This window comes from Lissotriton helveticus, chromosome 3_1, assembly GCF_964261635.1.
Source record: "Lissotriton helveticus chromosome 3_1, aLisHel1.1, whole genome shotgun sequence".
NCBI lineage: Eukaryota > Metazoa > Chordata > Amphibia > Caudata > Salamandridae > Lissotriton > Lissotriton helveticus.
Genome location: NC_136061.1, coordinates 213892197 through 213913756, shown reverse-complemented (window position 1 = coordinate 213913756; position 21560 = coordinate 213892197). Strand labels below are relative to the sequence as shown.

Below are 21560 nucleotides of genomic sequence, written 5' to 3'. Positions count from 1 at the left end.
TACATGAGGACACACTTTCATTTTTTAGGCACGGGAGAAATAAAGATTATGAAACTAAACGAAAACTTTTTGAAGCACAAGGAAGAAAACAAAGATTAGCTATGGGAAACAAGATAATAAAACAGAACAATACTGAGTTTGGCACGCTGATTCCAGTGAAGTAGCAGCAGGTTTCACTATGGGGAAGCGGACGTCAAGACCTTCTCGAACCGAGACGGTAAAAGTGACTGAGCATCATTCTCTGGAAGAAGAGCTACAGCAAGAACTCCCAACCTCGGGCTGGGCTACAAAAGCAATTGCTTCAAAAACAGCAGCGGAATGACGCCCTTGCATCAGCTTCGCTTCAGCCGGGTGTCTCACCTGTTCTTGTTGAATTGGATAGCAAAGTCAGACATGTGCTGCAGGGCCTTGTTTGTGAAGTTCATGTCCATGTAGATGTGACCCTGCCGGTGCGAGAAGGTACCGGAGATCTCCAACCCCTTTGCTTTCACTGCAGGCAGCCAAATCTGCAAAAGAAACAGTAGAATCATTTGAACAGTGTCATGAAAGATCCTGGTAAAAGACATCAGAAAGAGAAAAAAAAAGAAAAAGCAAATGCCGGCGAAAGTGTGATAAGAAAAAGTGGAAGAGAGGAAAAGAAAAAACTTAAGAAGACAGAGTGAGCAGAAATATAAAGAAAGTGCAAGAAAGATGGGCAAAGTGAGATAGGCCTATTTATTTATTTGAAAAGTTTTATATAGCGCGAACAAGATCTTTACAGATATCAGAGCGCTTTACAAGGACAAGGGAGTGATAGAATAATAGTATGTAATAATTGAGGTAATTAGGTACAAGGTGCATAGTTACATAGATATGTCCAAATACAAGAGGTAGGTCAATTGAGGTAGTGTAGGTACAAGGTGCATAGTCAACAGGTGCGCCAATAATATCAAAGTACAAAAAGAAGGAGCATATACTTGTTTAAGCATTCTCAAAATGCTTTTGAAGATAGCGTAAAAGTAGGCATAGTTGAGGTAAATTAGTACAGGGTGCATAGTCATACAGGTGGATCAGTAATACAAGAGTAGGAATAGTTGAGGTGGTGTAGGTACCGTATACAGAGCCAGACAGGTGCGTCAATAATATAGAGATATACAAAGAGAGAACGTATACAATCAACTAAGTCGATCATACAAGTAATACACATTGTCCAGGGGGTCAGGCAGGTAGTAAGAGCAAATTCTTGAGAAATGCCGAATAATAGATCATGTGAATTTAGCCTACTTACTGGACACTGCTCAAAACATGAAATAACACAGGAAAACTGGCAGAAACCACTATTAAGCGAGGGAATTAGATGAACCTGGCAAAATTCCAACTATCACGAAACAGAGAAGGAAGAAACCTTTTAATACTACTTCTGACCAAACAGTTCAAATCTTTGAAAAACAAACAAACATATGAGGAAATGTTTTCAAGTTTCTGAGGTGAAAGGAATGTAACAATTTTTACAGAAAAACCTAAATCTGAAGAAACAATGGTTAAAACCTATACCAATATTTCTCAATTGTATTCTAAAAATAATAATTTGCACTGGACACGCTATAAGTATATATTTTCAAACAATTAATGTTTACAAATCAAGTCAACTAGAAATAGGAAGGGCCTCTGTGCTGCTCCTACTATTGTTCCTCACCCTATGTCCGGGTCTGTCCTGATGTCAGTATCTGTACCCTCACGACTCCCTCCATCCTGCCGTGCCAGTTTTTGCCTAAAAAACAATATGCATGCTTGCCAATTTTTACTTCAGTAAAAACCTCCAATGGCCATGGCTGGGTGGCCTCCATACAAAAAAATCACTATGAAGTACCTGAGTCAATACCAACAGTTTGCTACATTACAATGATCACAACAGGTGCCACCATACAGCCTCGGTTAGACATTTCTCCTCAATTTTTGATACAACCATTTATTTTCTATATGCAAAAAAGTCATCTATGTCCCTCAAATTCACTGGAAATTTAATATAAGTACAGCTGTCAAAGTTCTGAAATCAGCAAACAATCAAGAATTCTGATTTTCCACAAAAAACCAGCACAAGAGACTGTGACGCACCCTTGCAATTCTTTAGAAATAATATACTTTTAACCAGGTTACTGAAAGAGAATGTTTCTACAGAGTACTCAAGACTTCCAATACATCAGGACTAGAGAGTCTTATTTCAGAGGAAAATAACTGCTTAATGCAATGACTACCAATTCAACACAGGGGCACCCGGCAAAATGAATATGCTACTTACCAGTATGCATCTGTTCTTGGCATGTAGGGCTGCTAACATTCATATCTTAGCATTAGATCGCCGCCTAGTGTTGGGCTCGGATGATTGCACATTGTTGTCCTGGAAGAGTCTTCGAAGTATCCTGAGATAGGTGGCTCCTCCCCTGGACTACAGTGCGCATGGGCATCGGCTCCATCCCCAGATTGTTTTCCGCCATTGTGGCAGGAGATGGAGTGAAAGTGTAAAGGATGTCCATGCTAATGAAATAAATACAATAGTATATCTGCAGCTGCGACAGGCACCGGGGAGGAGGGCGGGCGATATGAATGTTAGCAGCCCTACATGCCAAGAACAGATGCATACTGGTAAGTAGCATATTCAGTTCGAGGCATGTGGGCTGCTAAATTCATATCTTAGCATAGAATACATAGCAGTCCCTCCATCAGCGGCGGTTGCCCGTGCCAGCTGCAGAAACCTGAAAAAGTGTCTTGAGAACAGCCTGTCCTACAGCTGCTTGCTGCTTGGAATGCACATCAACACAGTAGTGTTTTGTGAAGGTATGTGGTGTGACCCACGTGGCTGCTCTGCAAATATCCTCTAAAGGAATGTTCCCTAGGAAAGCCATGGATGCCCCCAGTTTGCGTGTGGAGTGTGCTCTGGGGGGTACTGTTAAAGTGCGCTTGGCTTTTTGATAACATATCTGGATGCACTTAACAATCCATCTGGCTATGCCTGCTTTGGAAATCGGGTTGCCTTTGTGTTGTGGTGCGAAGGCAACAAAGAGTTGTTTTGTTTTTCTAAAGGGTTGTGTTCTGTCTATGTAGTACATCAACGCCCTCCGTACATCTAAGGTATGGAGCATTCTTTCCGCCACCGTTTGCGGGTTTTGAAAGAATGCTGGTAAGTCGATAGTTTGGTTAAGATGAAACTGTGACACCACCTTAGGGAGGAATTTAGGGTTAGTGCGTAGCACTACCCTATTTGGGTGAATTTGAATGAACGGCTCTTGTATGGTGAGCGCTTGCAACTCACTGACACGCCTCAGAGACGTAATAGCTATCAGAAAGGCCACTTTCCACGTAAGGAATTGGAGCTCACACGAGTGCAGTGGCTCAAATGGTGGCCCCATCAGTCTGGTGAGAACGACGTTGAGGTTCCACACCGGAGCTGGTGGAGTTCTTGGGGGAATGACTCTCTTCAGACCTTCAAGGAAGGCTTTAATGGCGGGCACTCTGAAGACAGAGAGGTGCTGCCTGTTCTGAAGATAAGCCGCTATGGCTGAGAGATGTATCCTAATGGAAGTGTACGCCAGGTTGCACTTGTAGAGATGTAACAGATAGCAGATGATGTTGGGAATAGATGCATCTAGCGGGTTGATGTCATTGGACGTACAATAGATGACAAAACGCTTCCACTTAGCAGCATAGCATGCTCTAGTAGTAGGTTTCCTCGCCTCCTTGATGATACTCATGCATTCTGGAGGTAGGTTAAGGTATCCAAACTCTAGGACTTCAGGAGCCAGATCGCCAGGTTGAGCTGTCGTGGATCTGGATGCTGAATGTCTCCATGGTTCTGCGTCAAAAGACTGGGTGTGAGGCGCAGTCTTTGATGCGGCACCACTGAGAGTTCGAGGAACGTGGTGTACCAAGCTTGACGTGCCCACGTTGGAGCAACCAGGACGAGAGTCATGGAGTGCTGCCTTAGCTTTCTTGCGACCAGCGGTATTAGAGGGGCTGGCGGAAAAGCGTATGCAAATTTGCCTGACCAGTTCATCCATATCGCATTCCCCTGCGACTGTGGGTGAGGGAACCTGGCGGCAAAGAGTCGGCATTTTGCGTTCTCCTTTGTTGCGAACAGGTCTATCTCCGGATGACCCCACTGCTGGAAGTACGGGTGGAGAACAGAAGGGTGTATCTCCCACTCGTGCATCTGATGGCTGTATCTGCTGAGCAGATCCGCCATCTGATTGTCCTTGCCCGGGAGGTGTTCTGCCATGAGGAAAATGTTCCTCTGAATGGCCCACTTCCACATGCTCTGAGCTAGATGAGACAGCTGTGGCGAGTGGGTGCCCCCCTGTTTCTGAATGTAGTACATCGCGGTCATGTTGTCCGTCCGGACTAGCACGACCTTGTTGCTCAGATGTACAATGAAGGACTTGAGCGCCATGAAGATTGCCATCAGTTCCAGATAGTTGATGTGCATCTTCTGTTGCTGCGTCGTCCATAGTCCCTGCACCGTGTAAGTGAGCACATGTGCTCCCCATCCCTGGAGGGATGCGTCCGTCGTCAGGACAATCTGCGGCACGGGCTCGTGGAACAGTCGGCCCTTGCAAAGGTTGTGTGGAGTCCACCAATGCAGAGAGTCGTATGCCCGACTGGTAACCAACACTAGGTCTGTCAATTGCCCACGAGCCTGTGTCCACTGATTCGCTAAGCACTCCTGGAGCGGGCGCATATGTAACCGTGCGTGAGGGACTATGAAGATGCAGGAGGCCATCATGCCGATCAACTGCATGAACACTCTCGCTGGCAGGGAGTGTCTCGGTCGGAATCGTTGGATCAGTGACTGAATGCTGTCGATTCTGACTTGGTTTGGCTGAGCCATGGCTGTCAGGGTGTTGATCGTAGCACCCAGGAACTGCCGGACACGTGCCGGCTGAAGATGCGATTTTGGGTAATTTAGGGAGAAACCCAGATCGTGAAGAAGGTGAATTGTAGTTGACATGTCTGCGGCGCACTGTTGCTCTGACTTGGCTTGTACGAGCCAGTCGTCTAGGTAGGGGTAGACATGGATATTCTGCCTCCTGAGGTGCGCCGCCACTGTCGCTAGACACTTGGTGAACACCCTCGGGGCCGTAGTGACTCCGAAGGGTAGGACCTTGAACTGGTAGTGCCTGCCTTGAATAGTGAACCTTAGGTATTTCCTGTGTGACGGGTGTAGTGGAATGTGGAAATAAGCATCCTTGAGATCTAAGGTCGCTAAGAAGTCTCCCTGGTTTAGCAAGGGAAGAATCTGCTGCAGTGTAAGCATATGGAAATGCTCTGACAGTATGTACAGGTTGAGGGGACGTAGATCGAGAATGGGCCTGAGAGAACCGTCCTTCTTTGGAATAAGGAAGTACAGGGAGTATACCCCTGTGCCTTCCTCCCCCACCGGCACGAGCTCGATTGCGCCTTTTTGCAGCATCGCCACTACTTCCTGCTGCAATAAGTGCAAATGCTCTGCGGACATAGGCCTTTGCCTCGGTGGGATGTTGGGTGGAGTGGATTTCAGCTCTAGGCAATAACCATTTTGGATCAGTTGACGCACCCACCTGTCTGTGGTGATGTTTCTCCAGACGGGCAGGAACTGCTGCAGTCTCCCCCCGACAGGTGTTAGGTGGTCGGGGGGCAGTGACAGAAAGTCACTGTTTGCTTGGAGTCGAGGTGCGGGAGCTGTTGTTTCCTCTGCCGCGACCTCTGTTGCTGTTATTCCTATAACCTCCCTTGTTCTGCTTAGTGAACGAGGATTGCGCCCCACCTTTGGAGAACTGGGATTGTTGACCCATCTGTCCTCTGGTGACTCCACGTGCACCTGAGCGACGAAAATTGCTGCCACGAAACTGTTGGGACTGCAGGGCCCCCATAGACTTAGCAGTTTCCGTGTCCTTCTTCATCTTCTCTAGGGTGGTGTCAACATCCGGACCAAACAGACTATCAGGATTGACTGGCTGATTCAGAATTGTTGTCTGAATATCCTGCTTGAACCCTGAGATGCGGAGCCAGGCTTGTCTTCTCAGCATAACGCTAGTGTTGATAGCCCTAGCAGCTGTGTCCGCAGCGTCAAGTGCACACTTGATGGCCGCGTTTGATATTAGCTTTCCTTCCTCAATAAGCATTTTGGTGCCTTCTTGGAACTGTGGGGGCAGGTGTTGTATAATCTGTTCTAGGGTGTCGTAGTGCGCCCTATCATAACGCGCCAGGAGCGCCTGTGTATTTGCGATGCGCCAAAAGTTTGCCGCCTGTGCAGCCACTCTTTTGCCTCCTGCCTCAAGCACTTTGGACTCCTTATCCGGGGGAGGAGCTTCACCCGTTGTCTGGGAGTTGGCACGTTTCCTGGCATTGGCAACCACAAGAGAGTCCAGTGGCAATTGTCCCCGGATGTAGACGGGGTCCGCAGGAGCAGGCCTGTACTTCTTTTCAATGCGAGGGTTGACCACTCTAGCCCTCGTAGGCTCCTTAAAAATGTCTCCAGCATGTTTGAGAACACCTTTCAGCATAGGAAGTGTCTTTACTGTCCTTTCAGATATGGCAAAGGTGTCAAAAAGGAAGTCTTCCTCAACCGGGTCGGCATGCATGTCCACATCATGATTGGCCGCCGCCCGTTCAATTAGTGCATGAAATCCTGCTGAGTCCTCAGTCGGGGATGCACGTGCATTAAAGGTCTGCGGGTCTTGGCCCGCACCTTGGGTGTTCTGGTCACCAGTGTCGTCGTATGAATCTGGTTGTACATCAGGTTCATCGATGGGGAAATTGTACTGTTCATCCTCATCATCTTCCTCACCCACAGAGTGTTCTGGGGAGGGAGTAGGGCTCCGTCTAGGAGGAGGCTGAATCGGTTCCGTGAGGCCCAAGGCGTCAAGGGGCACCCTCTTCTTCTTCAACGGGATGACGTAGGGGTCCACCGGCTCCGAAGTGATCTTCCGTTTATAGAGGGTCAGCTTGCCGGTGGCAGCATCGATGAAATGCTCTGAATCGTCTTCCGATTCGAGTACACGACGTGGAAGAGGGTCAGGCAGCGAGGAACCCTGTTTCGGAGCCGATTTCGTCGAAAACGCTTTCGGCGCCTCCTTAGGTGGCAAGAGAAAAAGGAGTTTCCCAGAAGGCTTAGCCGGAGCGTCCTTTTGCGGCTGCGGTGATGGCATCGGAGCCGATGGAGCAAAGGCTTTCTCCCTGATTCTCTGCAGTGACTCCGCAATGGGGGACGGTACACTGCCAGTGGGTTTCGTCGCCGACAAGGATGCTTTGAGCGGTCCCTCGGATCCGACGTTCTCGCGGGCCTTGTGCGGTTTGGGCGCGGAAACCTTCTTCGGCTCCTCCGAATCTTGAGGCCGGGGCGCAGACTTCTTGGGCGTAGCCTCTTTGGAGCCGACCTTGGCGGGCTTGGACGGCGCCGGAGCCGCTGATCCGTGCCGACCATCTTTCTTGGGGGCCCCTTCCTCGGGCGTCGGCTTCGATTTCGGAGCATCGGAATCGACAGACTTCCTCGGCTTCTGCGGACCGGAGGTCGACGGAGCCGACGGGGTGACGGGCACCGACTTCTTCACAGGCACGGCAGCCATCTTAGGGACACTCGAGTCCTTTGGTTTCAGTTTCGATTTCGGGTCGGCCATTTTAGGTGTTGACGACCCCGACGGTTTCAGTTTCGGTTTCGAAACATCGTGCCCAGCAAGTGAGTCCGTAGCCGGGCCCGAAGGCGGGGCTGTGGCTTGCGGCAACGGGTCCAGGGTAAGGCCGACAGGCGATCCCGTGTCCCGGTCGTCCTCGAAACTTTCGGGGCAGAGCTCGTCCGCAGAGCTGTCCGCCGCGGCCCCATAAATCTCATCGTCGTCTCCTACCTCTTCGACGTATTCGAGGACCTGACCCGCGACTCCGTCGTCGTCTCCCGGATCCGCCTCGACCTCCGTCTGTGATGGGGAGATTTGTAGAAGGTGACCCTGGACCTCTTCTTCCGGGTCGCCGAAGATGTTCTCCGGATCCGGGGCCGCTTGCCTAGCTTCCAAGCGCACCGCGCGCCGAAGCTTGAGAGTTTTCTTGGAGCGGAACTGTGCACAGGCCTTGCACTTGCCGTCGTCGTGGTCCGGTGAAAGGCACTTGTTACACACAGGGTGTAGATCGATGTGTGGGTACTTAGACCCACAGAGCGGGCAGTACTTGAACGGGCTCCGCTCCATGTCCGTAAAGGCTTGCTGTCGTGTCGCGATGAGAAGGCCTCAAAGTTTAGAAAGCGAAGAAAACTCCGCTTATTCCGGCTTCAAGAGACGGAAGACTCGAGACCGAGCGCAGACAATACCGACGCAAGAAAATCGAGGCCTTTTGGCCGGTAAAAGATAGTTTTACTTGGTTCCGACAGTAAGACGTCGAGACCACATCCGAACCCAATGGCGGAAAAAAACAATCTGGGGATGGAGCCGATGCCCATGCGCACTGTAGTCCAGGGGAGGAGCCACCTATCTCAGGATACTTCGAAGACTCTTCCAGGACAACAATGTGCAATCATCCGAGCCCAACACTAGGCGGCGATCTAATGCTAAGATATGAATTTAGCAGCCCACATGCCTCGAACCTATTGTTCAAGGTTAAAAATAAGTACCACCACCACCACACAGAAGCCCTGAAGAAGGAGAGAGGACCCTGCTGCCTACTGCGGAAGGCGTTCAATGCATCGGTAGAAGATGGGCTAGAACGAGCACTGAACAGGGAATCAAATTTAGAGTGAAATGGAGAGAAGCAAAGAGCCTGTTCCAAAACTGAGCCTAGTCTGAGTCCCAATTCAAACACCGCTCAGATATCAAAAATACGCTATTTACTTTTCTACTGGGGCCAAAACATCAAAGACTAATGGTAAAGACCCTGCAAAACAGCCATATACTTCATCAGGCTACAGAGAGCTTTGCCATCTCTGCTGAAAGCTCTAACGTACCAGACAAAAGAACAAAAAAGGTTGGGACAATATTTCAAGTAATCGGTCTGTACATGATTGGCTGCTTAAATGAATCGTCTGGAAAAGAAAAACAAACATTTTGAGGCCCTTTAAGAGCTGTGTGGATTTTTGTTTTAGAGGCCGTACTTACAGACTTGGGAGTCACAAATCCACCAGGCGCCATCCCAATGCCGGATGAAAGCTCAAACAAGTCATTGAGGCCACTGCTAGCCACAGCTGGTGTGGGTGAAGGGGCGAAAGTCGTGGGTACAGATGAGGGAATGAAGGTTTGTCCAACCTACAGGAGGAGAAAGAACTTTAGCTAAGGACAAAAAGAAACAGTAAGCACCCAGAGTGCACACATAAAATGTGAGAGACGACTGTGTAAAAAAAAAAAAAAACGACACACGCTGCAAGTACATTTACATCCAGTAAGAAAATAAATGAATCTGTAACCTAAACGAATCCCCTCTTATCCCTGGACCTAAAGTTACAAGAACTAGACAGAGAGGCGCAAGGGGCTGAAGTGATACAACGCCCTCTTGTTAGTGTTTAAATGCTCAAGTGAATAGACAAACCGTGTGCCTGAGGTACCTAATGAACCTGCATCTTCCCACTAGGAACTGGGGTCTAAGCTTAGGGTCTAGCCTTCAAACTGTGATATCTCACTTTTGAAAAAATAACAATTGATAGCAAGGGAGTCCTACGTACATTAATTTCTTGAGCACATGCAGTAAACTCAGAATGTCCCTGGATATTGATTTGTTGGCTTAATTTATGTTCAGATTACATACTCTGCTTAATTATTAACTTAATTATTCATCCAGATTCTCACAGTTTTACTATTTCTTTAGAGCCTGAAGGTGATCTCACAATCATAACAGAAGCTTATGTGGGTACTATCTTAGTCGTAACTGGCGTTTTTAAGTTAAAGAAAATCCAGCTGTATTTGATGATGATCTGACTGGACTTCTTAATGCCCGTGCTAGCCCAGAGGCAGGGCAGATGTGAAGTCTTAGGTAAGCATGCTCGGTGGCTCTAGGGCGGTGCGATCGATGCCACCGCACCGGGCGCTGACTTGGGGCGAGGGCGTCATTTTTACAAGTAACATTATCATTTTAAAAGCACCAACCTGCTGGCGTGTTCCTGGCCTCCAGCAATTTTTGTAGGTATCAATTAAAACGTCATGATAGCTCCGGTGATTTATCGGGTTCCTGGAAAGAGACCCGAGGTTTGTCTAGTGGAAGTTTTTAATCATGCAAAGGTAGCGCAGAGGGTAAAATGCCTGCTGCTAAGAACATGTACCATGCAGATAAAGTGCATGTAATGTAAATAGATCAGCGGGTTACTGCTTCTGTAAGAGAGCTCCTTTTGTTACTGTCCTTTGTCAAAATCCTAATATAGAACACTGAGCTATTAACTGTAATCAAAGAGCTACAAGCAAACTGCAAGGTATATGTTAGTGCTATTTGTAACATTTCCTATACACTGATTTACACACATATGATTGTCTCTGTGCAACGTGTGTGTGGTGTAAAGTGCTCTAACACCTTACACTGGTATGAGTGGTGCTATAAAACTAAATGAATCAGAGAGACAGTGGTTCTGGTGTCTTGAGGGGCACTGTTAAAGGGAGGTGGTGAGGGAATCCGTGGTAGAGTTGGTCAATGGGGGCTTGCCAACAGACACGGTCGCACAGGGAACCACCAGTGCTAAAGCCGGCCCTGTCGGTCTCTTCAACCAAGTTTTAAATATTTTATTCTCAGTAGAACATACTCACACCTTAAGAGAACAACATGAAACTTCCAGATCCCTTCAACTTTCCAGATCTAGAAGTAAGGAATCTCGGCAAAACCACCATCCAAAAGGATAATGAGGAACTCCTGAAATGACTTCCACCTTCCTCCTCTTCTTTATGCTGCCACATCACTGTCTACCACGGAGCCTTAGTGCAGTGAAATATCTGGCACATGCAAAACCTTTCTCACATTCCAAGCATTACAGTCAGATAATTCAACTACATGCGACCCAACTCTACTTACCTGCATGGACGCGGAGGAATTCGACATACCCTTTCTCACCTTCAGTTCCAGTTTTACATGCACCCAATCCCCCCTCCTTGAACTCAACGCAGCCAGTTACATCACGATTTGGACCCTTTCTCTGATCTTTGCTCCTTTTAACAACAACACTAAGTCACATTTTGTTTTAATGTCAGAACTAAAATCCCTTCCATGCATCAACTTTTAGTGTCTCTCCTGTCATCACACTGGGAGTAGAGCGGTATGCCCATTCTCATTCCCTTGCCACAGTCCTCCTGTTCTCAGCACCATACAATGCCAAATGCAAACTATCCTTCAAAACGCTATCCCATCTCTCAATCAATCCATTACCTTTTGGGTAAAACACAGACATCCTTGAAGGACGGATGAGAAGCATTCCCAAAAATTCCCTTCCCTTCATTTCTTTTTTTTTTTATCACTCAATCAATCAATCATTTGTAAAGCGCACTAAATACCCACGAGGGTCTGAAGGCGCTGGGAGTGGGGGGCTGCTACTGATCGAACAGCCAGGTCTTGAGTATCCTCCTGAAGGTCAGCAGGTCTTGGGTCTGTCGTAGGCTAAGTGGGAGGGTGTTCAATGTCTTAGGGGCGAGATGGGAGAAGGATCTCCCACCGGGGGTTGTTCTGAGCGCCGGAAGGTGGCGAGTGAGAGGTCGGCGGAGCATAGCTGGCGGTTGGGGATGTAGAAGGAGAACCGTATGTTGAGGTAGGCTGGGCCGGTCTTGTGGAGTGCCTTGTGTGCGCGAGGAGCTTGAAGGATATCCTCTTGTTGACAGGGAGCCAGTGCAGGTTTCTCAGGTGGGGGTGATGTGGCCGTGGCGTGGTACGTCGAGGATCAGTTGTGCCGAGGCGTTTTGGATGCGTTGTAGTCATTTGATGAGCTTGGTTGGGACTTCTGCGTTGAAGGAGTTTCCGTAGTCGAGGCTGCTGCTGACAAGGGCCTGGGTGACTGTCTTTCTTGTAGTTGTCGGGATCCATCTGTAGATCTTGCGGAGCATGCGGAGGGTGTTGAAGCAGGAGGAGGAGACGGCGTTGACTTGCTTGGTCATTGAGAGCGTTGAGTCGAGGATGATTCCCAGATTGCGTGCATGGTAGGTGGGTGTCGGGGCTGTCCCCAGTGCAGTCGGCCACCAGGTGTCGTCCCAGGCTGAAGGGTTAGAGCCAAAGATGAGGACCTCCGTCTTGTCCGAGTTCAGCTTCAGACGGCTGGTCTTCATCCAGTCGGCGACGGCCTTCATTCCTTCGTGGAGGTTGGCTTGGCGGTGATGGGGTCCTTGGTGAGGGAGAGGATCAGCTGAGTGTCGTAGGCGTAGGAGATTATGTTGAGGTTGTGCTGTCGGGCTACGTGTGCGAGCGGGGCCATGTAAATGTTGAACAGCGTCGGGCTGAGGGAGGATCCCTGGGGTTCGCCGCAGACGATCTCGGAGGCTTTGGAACGGAATGGGGGAGGTGGACGCTCTGGGTTCTGTCGGAGAGGAAGGAAGTGGTCCTATCCAGAGCCTTGTCTCAGATCCCTGCGGCGTGGAGGCGTGTGCATAGTGTGCGGTGGCAGACGTTGTCAAAGGCGGCAGAGAGGTCTAGGAGGATGAGTGCTGTGGTCTCGCCGTCGTCCAGCAGAATCCTGATGTTGTCGGTGGCGGCGATGAGGGCAGTCTCGGTGCTGTGGTTGCATCGGAACCCTGACTGGGAAGGGTCCAGGATTCTGTTTTCTTCGAGGTATCGGGTTAGCGGTCTGTTGACGGTTTTCTCTATGACCTTGGCCGGGAAGGGGGGTGGTTTTATACTAACTGCACCCAGTGATATGTTGCCACATCTGCAGTTTCGCCGTCTCAGGCAAACAATTCCACTAAAAACTCAATACCTATTCTGGTCTCAACATGTGACACACATTTGATCACTGGCCACCTTGGATAATAGTCTATCACAAGCAAAGTGTAGATTGAATCACTACAAAAGATGTGAAAAAGTCCAGTGAGGTCTAAAGCGATCTTCCTCGGACCACCTGATCTCTCCTCTTCTTTCGTAAGACTAGTATCTGGTTTCTGCAACTTGTTACTCCATACCCATGGAATGCACTGCTTCACCTTCTCTGGCCACCAAAAATCTGCTATGATTATCCTTTCCATTGTACTCGTTCCTTTATGTCCTTCATTAGCCATATCCAAAATCGTAGATCTCAAAAACCCACCAACAGCTCTTTCTGATTTAAAATACCATCCTGATAAGATACCTTCATCTCCACATTTTATAGCCCAGCATGTCGCTCAACATCTCTTTCCTTGGCCACCCACCCTCCAGATATTGAACAACATTCTTCATCACCAAATCCTCAAGAAAATGATCATTGCATTGTAATACACACCTCACTGTTGCCTCACTAACGGCAACAATCACATAATCTTCCATGATAGCATTCAGTAGTTACTTTTTAATTTGAGGCATGTATTGCACATCAAAATCATACTAATGGGAAAAGCCACGTAGCAAGGCAGGGGAGTTGCTTTACCAGCCCCATTAGTAGTAAAAAGACCTAATAAATGGTTATAATTTGTCTTCATCTTAAATGTTGTGCCCCACAAATTACCTAGACCCTGCCTATCTTAAAGCCCTTGATACATAAGCTACCACACTCTCCCAATATTGCTTAATTTACAACAATACAGTTCCTAATCCATACCTAGTTGCATCCCTTACAGTGATAAAATTACATCTTGTGCCAAAAGCGTTTTAGATAAGGAGCTGTGCATGACTTATCCGTGAGCATATCAAAATCTGCATCACACCCTTCACATCACACAAAAACTGGCATCTTTATTCATCAACATTCTCATGCAACTGGTCTTGTTGCGAAGTTGGTAACAAATTTAGCATAAAATTCAGCAAGATCTAAGAATGAACATAACTGTTCCTTGTTTTGTGAGCTGGCCTGATCGGATTACTTAACAAGGGATGAATTTGGTCTGATTCCATGAAAAATCTATGCGATGACCCAGAGTCCACCCATACAATCTAATTTTGCATTTTTCTTTTTTAATCCTCAGGCCACTCTTTTCTTCTTAAATGTTTCCAAAACGTACACCAAAATGTCATCATGCTCTTCCTTACATTGTTATGATTATTATGTTTTTCTCTTTTAGGTATCCCCATTTTAGGATATATTCAGTCAATCATTTAGAAAGTGTGTGTGATTAATATAGAATGCACATTCTTTTATATCATTTTTATTTGTAATGTGATAATCAAGTCTGCTCCTATATAGTCACAGTATTTAATCTGATCTGACTGTTCTGCTTTACATAACTGTTATTGAGTTGTGAAAAAAGTTTCTTAGCAATCTGATAACTACATGTCTGGTTAATTATTGCTGTTCAAAGAACACAGTGTTGCAGAATGAAAATCATCAAAAAGACATCATGCCCCTTTGTTCTAATTGCGTATACTGAAAGATTCAACAACTGAATAATGTTATGAAAGCTAAGCACAAAGTATGAAGAATTAGAGAGGAACTTCATGCCAGGAGGCACAGGCGAGGCAGTGCATGTAAAATCTACTTTGGCTGAAGGCTAACGGGAAAGCTTCCAGCCTTCACTTGCTGCGCTTATCAGACCAGCTGCAAGCACAAGACAAGTATAGCAGACTCTTCTATTTAATTGGACACAAAGTTTTATTTTTCAAACAGTTATGCAGGTGTGAATCATCTCTAAAACTTAAATGAGCATTTTTTTCAGTGCTACGATTAGCTTAGTGAATAGAATAATTAGGGTGTGATTGCTATAAAGTCATCCAGCAAATATTTTAGACTATTTCTTGTTGTTCCCGCTTCTGGTAAATGTTGGTGCTACTATTCTAGCTTTATTATAGTTCCAATTCATATTGTATTAACTAGGATAGGATTTCGATTTTAAAATAAATACATCAATAGTTTCCTAGTGATTTAGTGTGTATTCTTGCTTCATGAAAGAGGTTTTGGATTCCACCAACTATCCCTGTGATTTCTCATAGGATTGGCCATTACCTAAGGCACATTCCGCTCAAATATTGCTCAGTGGGTTGTCCAATTATTCATAAATTATAATCAATTTTTGTTCATGCTCCTATGCATTTTATGCACCTTTAACTGCTTAGCTGGAATAGTCCTGAAGGCTTATTGGTTGTTCTTGGGAGGTTATAATCTAACCATTGAACTCAAATGAATGTGATGATAACAGTGGCCTTGCCCCTCCTATTACCCATAGAGAATGGTTTAAACCAGGGGCTGATCTAGCGTTTATCCGTTTTGGCCTACTTTTATCTGGTCTTCCTAAGACGTCGGCTGACAGTCTTTTTTCATCCAAATATGGGGAATTGACATATACCTTGTTGATTTTATGCCAACGGTCTTGTCATCCATTATAGAGGGAAACAGACAGCTCTTGCTTTGTATTATAGAACAAACAAGTCCAAAAGTAATGCTGACACTAATCTTGTCAAAAATATCATGTCATTTGAGCAGGTGCCCTGGCTTTGACAAATGGGACCTGATTGGTATTTCCTCAGTGTGGGACCAATAGAAGAGACAGGCGATGGTCTCATTCGCGGACCTCCAACGGAAATATCAGTTGGCGGAGGCCGAGACGTTCAGATACCTCAAAATCCGCCATGCCCTAACAGCTGTTGTCCCTAGCAGGGAGACATTACCCAAAGCCTCCCCACTGGAGAATAGGCTCCTGACGGATCCCGGAAGGCGATCACGCTCACCTACCGCAAACTGATCAACAACAAGCCCAACCCCTTGGTACGTCTTAGACAACGATGGGAAACAGACCTGGGATACTTACAGGATGACGACTGGCAGGAAGCCATCTCCTCCCGTAGGAAGGTGGCCATCCCAATGTGTTTACGACTTGTATAACTGAATACTTTACATAGAACATACCTGTCTGCGCACATATTAGTTAGGATAGGTAGTCGGACAGATCCTCACTGCCTCAGAGGATGTACGGCCGAAGGCACCTTCTTTCACGTAATTTGGGAGTGCCCAAAACTACAGCCTTTATGGGGGAAAATTATCTCAACAATGGCCGGGATATGTGGGAAGTCCATCACTCTTTCCCCGTGACTGGGCCTGTTAAGTGTATGGAAGGCCATGGACCTGACTCGCACAGAGCATTCATGGGTGTCGCTAGGGTGCACACTTACTAAACGAAACATTGCACAGGGATGAGGATCTGGGGAGCTCCCTAGGTATGCAAAGTGGGTCAGGGATATGGATCTGGCCATGGTTGCCGAAAAGGACGTATTCAAACGCAGAGGTAGTCCCGCAAAATGGGACCACAAGTGGGCTAAATGGAATAAGTCCTGTGGGAATATATGTATCTCTCTCTTGCTTAAACTGCAAGATAATGTTTTGGATGGTGTTTCTTTGCCTGTCTAATGTTCTATGCGAGTGAATTGACCTCTGAGTGGCTATATGTATCATGCCTCTCATGTCACTGCTGTATGGTTTTATGATGTATTAATGTACCATCACAACGGTTCAATATAAAGATTAATTACAAAAATATATATACATCATGTCATTTTTGGGTTTCGCCTGCCGAAGGCTGCGCTCTGCGCAGCTTTTCGGCGCAGGTGAAATCCTATGTTGACAATAAGGACTTCGGGAACGTCCCCCGGCTCTCATTGGCTAGCTCCATAAATGGAGGCTAGCCATTGGGTGCTGGATCTGTCCGTCAAGGCCGGACCAGATTCGGGGGCGTTCCCGAGATTTTTTCCCTGGGCGGAGTTACGTTTTTTCCCGTTCCCTCACCTTTCCCGCCGTCCGTGTCCTCTCCCGCCCCCCTCCCGCCGTCCCTGTCCTCTCCCGCCCCCCTCCCGCCGTCCGTGTTCTCTCCCGCACCCCTCCCGCCGTCCGTGTTCTCTCCCGCCCCCCTCCCGCCGTCCGTGTTCTCTCCCGCCCCCCTCCCGCCGTCCGTGTTCTCTCCCGCCCCCCGTGTCTTCGTAGGTGCTTGTTACCAAATGGAGTTGCTTTACTAGTCCTCCTCTTAGCCAATCATGTTTGAGGGGAAACAAGTGGAAGATCTTATTGGCCTTCCGGATCACTCAATGAGGCGCCTGGATACAACAGCTAATTTATTGTGGTAACCAATCATACGTCTAAAACCTGAAATAATTCTGTTTGTGTCGTTTAACTAACCACAATCAGCGACCCTGGCCTGTTGGTTAAGCATTTTGACCAATGAAGAGCGGCAATGGCCTGACGGGCAGCTTTCGTAGCCTATCGGATGTTGGAGACGGGATTTCCGGTAGAGTCTGAGGCGCAGCCGCGGTGAGAGCATCAACCATTCTGCAGTTAATTTCGTACGCAGCGTATCTGAAACGGCAACAATGGCTGAGAGCGACTGGGACACCGTAACCGTTCTTCGGAAGAAGGGCCCGACCGCCGCGCAGTCCAAATCTAAGCATGTAAGGGTGGAGTGAGAGGGAGGGGAGTTTAATAGAGGGGAGACCGAGGCGGACTAGGTGACCACCGGAGGGCGCTCAACCCCATGACAGCATGGTGAGAGATGTGTGTGGTCACGAGGCGGCCACCCTCAGTGGTCCCTGCTAAAGGTACGAAGTGACCAGGATGAAGGTTACTCTTGTATTTCCAGGCCTGGAACAGTAAAGCGTTCCAAGTCTGGCTACCTACGCTCAGTCTCCCTTCTAGACTTCCGTGTCGAATTTTGTGGATACGATTTGATAAGGTTGCCCCAAGGCTCTTGTAACCCATGCCCTCCGCCGGGGGGTGATTGTTTTCATCTTCCATATTTAAACGTTTTATGTAGACCGACACGAGTTTTTTTTCTTTGAAAGCTACAATGACCTACGTTTACAGTCCATGTTGGTGTTTTCTGAGGAACTGAATGCATCTTGAATTTGAAAATCGGTGGCTACCAGACTACTCCTCGTCCGGGTGTCACATAATAACTACTCATGGTTTTCTTTGTTCCCACCCTACTGTAATCTAATGTTATAGTTTAATTGGTTTTACTGATGAATACATTTTATCAATGGACAGATGAGGTTTAGAAATGCATCTTTATTATCACCTGGACGCCATTTTCTAGGTTGCATACTTCTGATTCGTTTGCAGGTTTGATGCATCAAACCAAATTAGCACTACCATTAGTGGCCTCAAGTATGACTGTTTAAGTGTAATAATTGACAGATTCATTCTTAATTGTATTGTAATTGTATATGTATAGCACGTACTACCCCATACGAGGCGTCAAAGCATTTTTTTCGGCGAGTAGCACGCTACTCCCGGACCCATAGAGGAATTAGTGTTGAATTCATACACACACAATCACTCACTCCTGCCAGCCCTCCAATCGTAAGGTAATAAGGCGCCAGGGTGCTTGGAGTAGTCCAACAGTGTTAATGGGATCAGGGGAAGTGACAATTACCCCAAAGAGTGGGTCACTCTGGGGAGTGGGCTCAGGAGAGACCCCCATGCCGTGGGCTTCCAGTTTGTCAAGCTTCGCGCCCGGGCTGTGTGGGTGTGTGTGGGGGGCTCTGTGTGGGTGGGGCTCTGTTGGGGGGCTCTCTGTGGGTGTGGGTGTTTAGCATTTGCGAGAGATTATGCTATTGGTATTGTAAATAACAATGCCATTTATTTATCTGTTTTCAAAACCAACACATAAATAAAAATATTGTCATTTACAATGCCAATAGCTCTAACTTTTGTAAAGGCGAAACCGTTGCATTGTAAATGCTTGTTCCTGGTTGCTCGCAAATGTAAACTTGGAGCTAGGGTAATCCTTTAAATGCTTGGGGGTTGACAGTTTCATTAAGGCTAAGCTGGGATGCTCATCTTCCCGATGTTTGAATTAAAGTGCTTGCCACAGTACATGGCTTCCACATTGTGACAGCATGTATGGTGCGTGCGCTTCTGACTGATACCTTGGCAATCTGATGGGAAAGTAATTCCTCAAGCACACTATTGAACCAAACTTTTAGCCTTAGGCATAAGACTCTGTTGGTTACAGTTAGAAAGGCGATTTTTAATACATTTCCTGAAACTACCCCCCAATGCTATAGACTACCTGTGAGATTAGAGCTTAATCGTATTGCCTGGAAAGTGATGGCTCAATCTTCTGGTTTAACATGTATATATACTTGGAGATATTGATGCTCTCATGAAAAACTGTATGCATGTTGGAATGCATTGGTGGGCGGTTCTAGTCCCTCTGCTATAAATCTAAGCAAGTTAAAGAAATGATGGAGAAAGTCACTTGTTTACGAAAGAAATCACTCTCAAGATGTTCTTAAAGTGCATTTAAGATGTCAGGCTTATGATTATAACAAAACCGTGATATAGCTTACCTGTTTGGAAAATGTTCACATTAGCCCGGTTACTGAGGTTTTCCTATAGTTTAAGAGTCTACCGGACAGTTAAATAAGATATCAGATGCTTCATTTAAGTTTTTTTTCCCAGGTTGGCAAATTAATAGTTGATATGAGCAACAGAAGCACATGTGTGCACTTTGAATATTACATTTGATACTATTCATCTTTTGTTAGGCTTTTATTGCAGCTAAAACTTATATGTTGCCCTGTATTTAAAAAAACATAATAATAATTTAACTGTTTGGTGCCGAGCGTTTGTTTGCCTAGAACCCTTAAATAGATGCAATCATGGTGATTGCTTTATCTTGCAAAAACTATACAATGTTATGCGTCAAAGGCGTGTTTTGCAAAGGTGCAGTTTCCTTAACTTCAGTCCATGGTCAGAAACCTACTTCTGAAAACCAATCTTACAGCCTCACACCAAGAAATATGTTGTTAGGCACAACATGAACACCTGGTAAGCAAAATGTACACATCAGATTTATTAACAGTCTCGCAATAAGACCCACATAGACAGTTGTTTTTTGTGAAGGAATGCAAAAGCCCTTGAAGCAGCCTCATGGATTTTCACCTAAGGAGTGTGCATCTTAAAACCATTATATGCAGTTGTTACTCTGATGTGGCGGGCACCGACACCCTAACGCAAATGTTTCATTGTACATTTGTAAAATCAGTAGTACAATTGAACTGGACATAATGACAGCTAGAACTTTGACCATGGCTCTTACGGCTGCAACCAATTTACAGCTGTGCTGATGTAGTGATGTAATAATAAAATCCCTTCTGACATTCACTTGTATAGTCCCAGGAAAGAGCGGGCTCTACTCCTAGAGACTGCCTTCTTTTTGGCACAAGAGATCACATGAGGTGTGTCAGAGTGTAAAACGTCATCTGACTGGCACATCCTTGCATGTACAGTCTCAGGTTTTCCTTTCCTGTGACTAATCTTCCCTACCAGAGGAGGAGTCTGTACTAAAATGGAATGGACTCACCAAGGATTAAGATAAAATATCGCACATCTGGGCCACCTTATTCCTTCTCTGTACCTTTGTGCCGGTATTTGTATAGCGGACTCTTAAGCCTTGCGGGGCTCGATGTGCTTGAAGGGTGATATAAGGTAACACCTGTATTTTTATTCACCGCTTGTCTTACTTTGCCTGTTCCATAGTATGTTACGTTGGGTGACACTGCCACACTTTTACACGCATGATTATCTGCATTACTAAAAATAAAGAATAACTCTCGTGCATGCATAATTTAAGTGTGCTCTATCAGTTTCCCTGGCATAAACAGTATCTGGTATCTTACTGGTGCCAAGGATAAGGCATACTGAACACACGTATTAACAGCTCAGTATGCGTGTCAATGGATACCAGAGTAATGAAAGAAAACAATTATTAAAGTTGAGAGGCTCCATCACCCTGTCAGCATCACTAAAAGTCATTCCTATCAGAAGGATACCCAGCCTGGGCCACCTATCACCACTGAGCACGCGGTGGATCAAAACAAATGATAAAATTACATTGCAAAGCAGTGCAAAAGTGTTTAGAAAATATGCTGGAACAATCACAGAGGTGAAACTTACAGCGGGACTCCCACCGATGCCAACTCCGAGGTCACTCCCCAGCTGAAAGACAAAGAGAAACAAGTCATTCCAGGCCCTAAATACAGAACAAGCATTTGCAATACAATAGGTCTCGCATTTACAAGAGTTTGGGCTATTGGCATTGTAAATGACAATGGCTTTGATGTATGTGTTGTTTTTAGAACAGATAAATAAGAGGCATTGTCATTTACAATGCAAATAACTTAAACTCGTAAATGAGAGACCTATTGCCTTGCAAATGTGTTCGTGCTATAAAAATAATAAAAAAGCATTAGGCGAGAGCGTGTTCTGCCTGCAAAAGCAGGCAGGACAAAGTTATTTGGGGAAAACAGTGCTCGGAGGCTGTAATTAAAGCCTACCGAGTAACAACACGTGTGACAGGGGGTGTCGCCATAGGATGTTAAAAAATGAGACAACCGGTACTAATGATGGACTACTAAGCCTATTGACCAATGAACAGCCACAGTTTACAGTGGTCAATGACACAAGCCAATGAAAAATATGGGCGGAGAGTGGGCGCAGCTTCAAGTCCCTAGCCTGCCTCTCGGAGCAGCGCATGTGCTGTCCAGGCTCGACCTAAAAA

The 21560-nt window shown here is 46.4% G+C and overlaps 1 protein-coding gene across 2 annotated transcripts in view; it reads right to left on the bottom strand.

Moving 5' to 3' along the window:
* AP2B1 (adaptor related protein complex 2 subunit beta 1) overlaps positions 1-21560 on the bottom strand; it is a 662041-nt gene that overhangs the window by 148034 nt on the left and 492447 nt on the right. For both annotated transcript variants that reach the window (XM_078679615.1, XM_078679616.1), the window contains 3 exons: positions 20957-20998; positions 9090-9236; positions 361-506 (listed from right to left, as the gene is read on the bottom strand). In XM_078679615.1, coding sequence (XP_078535741.1) covers positions 361-506; positions 9090-9236; positions 20957-20998 — 335 coding nt within the window. The remainder of the gene's footprint in view (positions 1-360; positions 507-9089; positions 9237-20956; positions 20999-21560) is intronic.